At 46.5% G+C, this 6,000-nt stretch overlaps 1 protein-coding gene across 2 annotated transcripts in view; it reads right to left on the minus strand.

Moving 5' to 3' along the window:
• Positions 1-6,000, minus strand: part of SPTBN4 (spectrin beta, non-erythrocytic 4) — a 71,990-nt gene extending 65,990 nt beyond the window's left edge. Inside the window, exons 1-3 of one of the 2 annotated variants that reach the window (XM_074314307.1) lie at positions 5,846-5,999; positions 4,862-4,966; positions 3,257-3,443 (exon numbers count right to left, since the gene is read on the minus strand). In XM_074314307.1, the coding sequence (XP_074170408.1) occupies positions 3,257-3,428 (172 nt within the window). In that variant the 5' untranslated portion in view covers positions 3,429-3,443; positions 4,862-4,966; positions 5,846-5,999. Of the gene's footprint in view, positions 1-3,256; positions 3,444-4,861; positions 4,967-5,845 lie in introns of both variants that reach the window. The other variant, XM_074314308.1, reaches the window with a different exon arrangement.

The raw sequence follows: 6,000 nt of genomic DNA on the forward strand, positions 1-6,000 counted from the left end.
TAAAATTGAACACGGCACCTTGAGCTGAGCTGCCGCTGAGCTCCCGGATGGCTCAGTTGGTTGGAGTATGTCCTCTCAACCACAAGGTTGCCGGTTCGACTCCCACAAGGGATGGTGGGCTGCGCCCCTGCAACTAGCAACGGCAACTGGACCTGGAGCTGAGCTGCGCCCTCCACAACTAAGACTGAAAGAACAACAACTTGAAGCTGAACAGAACCCTCCACAACTAAGATTGAAAGGACAACAACTTGACTTGAAGAAAAGTCCTGAAAGTGCACACTGTTCCCCAATAAAGTCCTGTTCCCCTTCCCCAATTAAAAAAAAAAAAAAAAAAACTATCGGAATGAGAAAGAAAAAGAAAAAACCATGATCAGAATGGTTGCCTACAGGAGAGAAGGCATTGGTGTGAGATACAGGAATAAAAGAGAATAAACTAATAGATAAAGAGGAGAAGGGCCTCTCAAAGATGGTGACAGCAAGCCACAAACTCTGGACCTCTCCAAGCAAGAGGTCAAGGCAATTTTTTAAATGCCTTCATGCTAAAACATGTTACAGAGGACTCTGCTCAAAGGTTTGGCCTTAGTTTGAATAGAGAAAAACCAGGAGAGAAGCAGGCAAAGGGATACAAAAGGAAATGCACCCTAGTGGTCTAGGTCATTGCATTTTGAGCAGCAACATGGTTTTACAGAACAGCAACATCCCAAAGTTACTGTTAAGCTGAATGTTACTGGTTTTGTGGTTTGGATCTGGAGTCCAGTATTATGTGTTTCCCTTGTAGAGGATTGTAGGCATAAGAGAGAGAAACAGAATTGTGTGTTTGTGTGCATTTAAGAAACTACAGTTATAATAATTTAAGTAGACACAGGGAATGTATAAGACATTTTTTTTCTTAAAGGGGATCTCTACAAATCTCTAGACTAGATGCTGTTTGAGGTCCAGCACTGATGTTCCATGAATCAGTGATCCTAAGATTTGAAGAGTCCTTGATCTCCATGTTACCACCTCCCACCTCTACTTGAAATCTTACCACAGCTGCCTGGTGTTCTCACACCCTTCACGGTGGCCTCCAAGGCCCTTCAAGATGTGGCTCCCACTGGCTCCTCGCCCATCATCATTTACTCACCAACTCTACCCTCCTTACTCAAGTCACTCCCAACTTCTGGAGGTCTTATATATGCTGTTCCCTCTGCCTGGAATATCCTTTTCCACTCTCCACTCCAGGGTTCACTCCTCTTCATCCTTTAGGCCTCAGCTTAGGCATCTTCTCCTCCAGGAAGCACTCCTTGACTCTCTAGGTGAAATCAGGCACCTCATCTGGGCTCCTACACCCCCTGGGGGTCCCCATCACAGCCTCTGCCTGTGCCTTCCCCATCCTGGCCCTGACCTTCTGTGTCATCACTACCTTGCAAGATCTAACAGTCCCATTGGACTGGAAGTTCTGTGGGGGCAGGATTGGGACTGGCCCAATCACCATTACGTCCCTCATATTGTGCACAGAGCAGGCACTGAATAAATATTCTGTGGATGACATAAAAAATTCTGGAATTCTAAATTGGTATGCTCCCAAATTTTTAAGCTTCTAAGCATCTAAAGGTGTAATTTTAAGTTTCCAAGAGTATACGAGTATGTTTATATCATTCTAGGTTTCTAAATCAGAGGAAGCTGGAAGTCCATGGGTTGAATCTGGTTCATACTTTGTGACACATACAGATTTTTTTTAATTGGGAAATTAAAGATAAATATCAGAGCTAGCAACTTTGGACCTGCATTTCCCCATGGCGAGGGCTGGTGTCCAGGGCGTTGTTCTCTGGGTGCCCAGGGGCGCCAGTCCACTCACTCATCTATGTCACCTGCTTCCCCAGAGGCCTTTGAGTTTGACACCCTGCTCAACATCTTTTAGTTATAAAGTTCCAAAAGCCTTAGTATCAAAGATCCCATGATTGCCAAATGCTGAATTGCTAAAATTCTGAGATTCTGAGGGAACTGATTCTCACTTTAAGGTCTCAAGATTTCATGATGATAACAATATATATTTTATGTATATAACACTCCATGTTTCTGAGATATTAACATCCGAAAAGTCAAAGGGGCTAAGGGTCTAATGTTTACAAGGCATATGATTGTGAAGTTACACGTCTCTGAAGGGTCTTTGCTCATAAAGTTTTTTGGTTTTTGCTTTTTAATTTTATTTTAAGTGTGTTTTCCCATCAGCTCCAAGTCAAGCAGTTGTTTCAATCTAGTTGTGGAGGGCGCAGCTCACAGTGGCCCACACGGGGACCGAACCGGCAACCCTGCTGTCAAGAGCACCTCACTCCAACCAACTGAGCCAACCAGCCGCCCCAGCTCATAAAGTTTTAATGCTGATGATTAAACTCTTTTGAGGTCCTAAAGCCTCATGAATACACAGTCCTAAGGTTCAAGGGTCTACAATTCTGAACGTCTAAAGTTCTAAGATTCTCTAACTCGATAGGTATCAGGTCTTTGCTTATATTGTTCAGAAACATCAAAGTAGGTGACCAACCATCCCAGTTGTCCCAAGAGTGAGGGTTTCAGTGCTAAAGCGGGAAGGTGTGGTCATTCTATCTCCAAGTTCTCAGGATCCACATTTCTAATCTGAAGTTCTAAAGGGTTAAGATTATAAAGCCCTAAGGATCTATGTGTATGAGAGTTTAGTTTCTAAGGGTTCCTAAGAGCCAATGATGACAATTTCTAAGGTCTGTGATTATAAAGTTCTGTTTACAAGAATTTCTGTTTCTAAAGGTCTCAGTTTCAAAGAATCTCTGAGTGTGACATTCTAAGGTCCTAAAATTCGGTGTTTCAGCATTTCAGAATTCTAAGGAAGCATGCTTACAAAATCCCAAATTTCTGGGACTGTACACATCTCTAAGTTTCTAAGGCTGCACTGCCCCATACAACAGACGCTAGCCACATGTGGCTATTTAAATTTAAATTAATTAAAACTAAATAAAATGACCAATTCAGTCCCTCAGATAGCACTGGCCACATTTCAAGTGCTCACAGCCACAAGTACTAGCGGTTACTATATTGGATGTCACAAATACAGAACATTTTCCCATCCTCGTGGAAAGTTCTATTGGACAGAACTGGTCTAAAGATTCAAGTTCTAAGTGTCTGTAACTATCTTCCCATCCTCTTGGCCATCAAGGTTCCCAAGCACTGACGTACACAGAGGCCACCCCTGCATCCCCCTCCCTTTTTTCCCTCCCCTCCCCCATCCCAGCCCACCTCCAGGTACCTGCCAAGGCCTTGATCCGGGAACACTCAAAGAGTGAGGCGGCTGCAGTGCAGGCCATGGGCTGTTCCCGCTCCCAGCCCCGATCTGGGCTCTCCCAGCGGGCTACAGGGTTGTTGTTGTTAGGGGCCGCCAGGCCCTCCATGTTATCCACTTCCCCTGGTACCTGCGCCATGGGGGAAGGTGAAGCCTGGGGATGGACAAAGGCAGGTTAGAGCTAGAAACAGGGCCTGACCTCAGAGGTCCCCCCTCTAACAGCCAATGGCTGTGAGTCCTGTCCCCTTTTGCCTTCAGTTTCCCTGTCTTTAAAGTGGACATAAAATAATGACAATAATGTTCACCCCTACCATTTCATAGGGCTGTGGTAAAGCACATAACTTAGCGCCTGGCCCAGGGTAGGGGCTGGGCAAATTGTCACTGTTATTTGCTATCCCATGCGGGGATTGAACCAGCAACCTTGGTGATATTAGCATCACTCTCTAACCAACTGAGCTAACTGGCCACCCCATCACTGTTATTCTTGATACCGTGTTTTCCCGAAAATAAGCCCCACTTAAGATCGTCAGCCAGATGGACACATTTAATATGTTATGACGATGTTCCAGAAGAAGATGACATGACTGTATTTGAATAAATGTAGATTCTTGTACATGAAAAAATAAGACATCCCCTGAAAATACACCCTAATGCATCTTTTGGGGCAAAAATTAATATAAGACCCGGTCTTATTTTCGGGGAAATACAGTAAAATAACATTTTTACCAATAGAACTCAATAATGCAATAACAATAACATGTTTTGAGCATTTACACTATGCTCAGTACTTTATGTGCATTATCTTATTTAATTCCCACAAATTTAATTCCCTAAAGATAGGCCATTATTAGACCTATTATACAGGGAGGAAACTGAGGCACAAAGGGGTTAATTCACTTGCCCAAGGTCACACAGCTAGTGAGTAGCCAGGATTCAAAAGCAGGCGATGTGATAAAATGATTGCATTAATGGCCCCAATTCTTCATTCTTACAATCACATCCTTTGTCATATAACTTTGATGTTCTTCTACTGTGGTGATGGGCGGGGTGGAAGAGTGGAGTGAGGGGATTTGCCCCACTCTTTGACTCTGGGTTTGGCCACATGACTTTGATAAACAGAAGTGCTGAGCCTGGGGTTCAAGAGACCTTTCGTGGGTTTGCTTGTGCTTAATTATGGCCCCAGTTCTAGCCAATGCAAACTAGAGCAGCCAACAGCCAACATCCCCTTCCCCATCCCAACACGTGAATAAGCCCAGATGAGCCCAGCCTAACTCACTGACCTCAGGTTCAGCGGCTACATAAATGCTTAAGTGTTTTAAGACACTGAGTTTGGGGGTGGTTTCTTATGCAGCATTATTGTGGCACTGTCTATCTGAGATAGTGTCTGACTCCAGAGCTGTGTTCTAGATTATACTGCCAGATTATAAATATGAAATTCAAGGGGGTGGTAGACATCAGATACATCTCCTCCACCTTCCAGGACCCCAGGCTTGATTCTAAGACTAAGAAAGGAGAGAACAGGGAGGAGATCAATGTCTCCCTTCTCAAAGATTCAGACAGTTACCAACCCACCAGATTCTAGGAAGGCAGTATCTAGGTCTTGGTCAGTGTAGTAGATTGTCTCTTTTGGTGGACTCTCCAAAATCCATTGTTATTCTTCCCTTCTTCCATGGAAAGCTGTAAGTGGACACATGGCTACTTACCATCTGTGTGACCTAGGCCAAGTCACTTCCCCTTTCTGGGCCTCAATTTGCTCATCTGTAAAATGGTCATGATAATAGTATCCATTTCCTAGGGGTGTTTGAAGATGAAATGAGTTAATAATTCAGGGGACATGGTAGCTAGCACAGCTAGCACATGCAAGCCCTCAATACATGGTCCTTGCTAGTATTATTCATCCTCTGGTCACATATCTTAGCAAATCCAAGTGCCTGTGCTGGAATAAGACAGAAATATGAATTCAAGTCTTCCTTTATTCCTGATGTATCCTTAACAGCTATCTTTAACTTGGCCTCTGTAAGCCTCAGTTTCCCTCCCTGTTTAATGGTGAACACAACAATTTCCTCAATGGAGGACACTTGGGGATGAGGAGGCACTTAGCACTTCTGAGCTCTCGGTCAGACCGCCGGGGGGAACAGCCCTGGCCATTACATGATTGAATGGAGAAGGAAGAGAGAAGAAGGCGGTGGAGGGTGGAGGGTAGAAAGGAGTGTCCTGCGGCCCCAGCAAATGCTGGCCGAGTGCTAGGCTGCGGGTGGGAGAGGATGCTTTAACCCTTCCGAGGCCGCACCTCTCTTCCCTGCAGTCTAGTCACCGTTCCCAAGGAGGGGGGCCTGGAAAGGACAAGGCCTGGGTGGAAAACTCACGCATGGCGGCGGAGGCTGGACTGGGGTGGGGAGTGGGGGGGTGGGGGCTCATTGTGCCCTCGACCCTTCGCCTCCCTCCAGCCCGCGAGACCCTAGGGGCTCAGACCATGGCCACGGCGCGCGGGGGAGGGTTGCTCCGGCAGGTAAGGAGATGCTGCAGGGAGGGGCTATCCGCCCCCACGCTGCTCACCTGGGCCCGCGGCCGCTGGTGCCGCCGTTTTCGCTCTTCGCGGAGTCCGACTGCCCTCCCTGTCTGCGTCCGCTGCCCGGCGCGGCGCGGCCCGGCTCCGCTCGGCTCCGCCGGCCCAGCTGCTCCGCGAGATCCGCATGCGCCGCCGCCGCCGC

The sequence above is a fragment of the Rhinolophus sinicus genome, linkage group LG11 (genome assembly GCF_036562045.2).
Source record: "Rhinolophus sinicus isolate RSC01 linkage group LG11, ASM3656204v1, whole genome shotgun sequence".
Taxonomy (NCBI): Eukaryota; Metazoa; Chordata; class Mammalia; order Chiroptera; family Rhinolophidae; genus Rhinolophus; species Rhinolophus sinicus.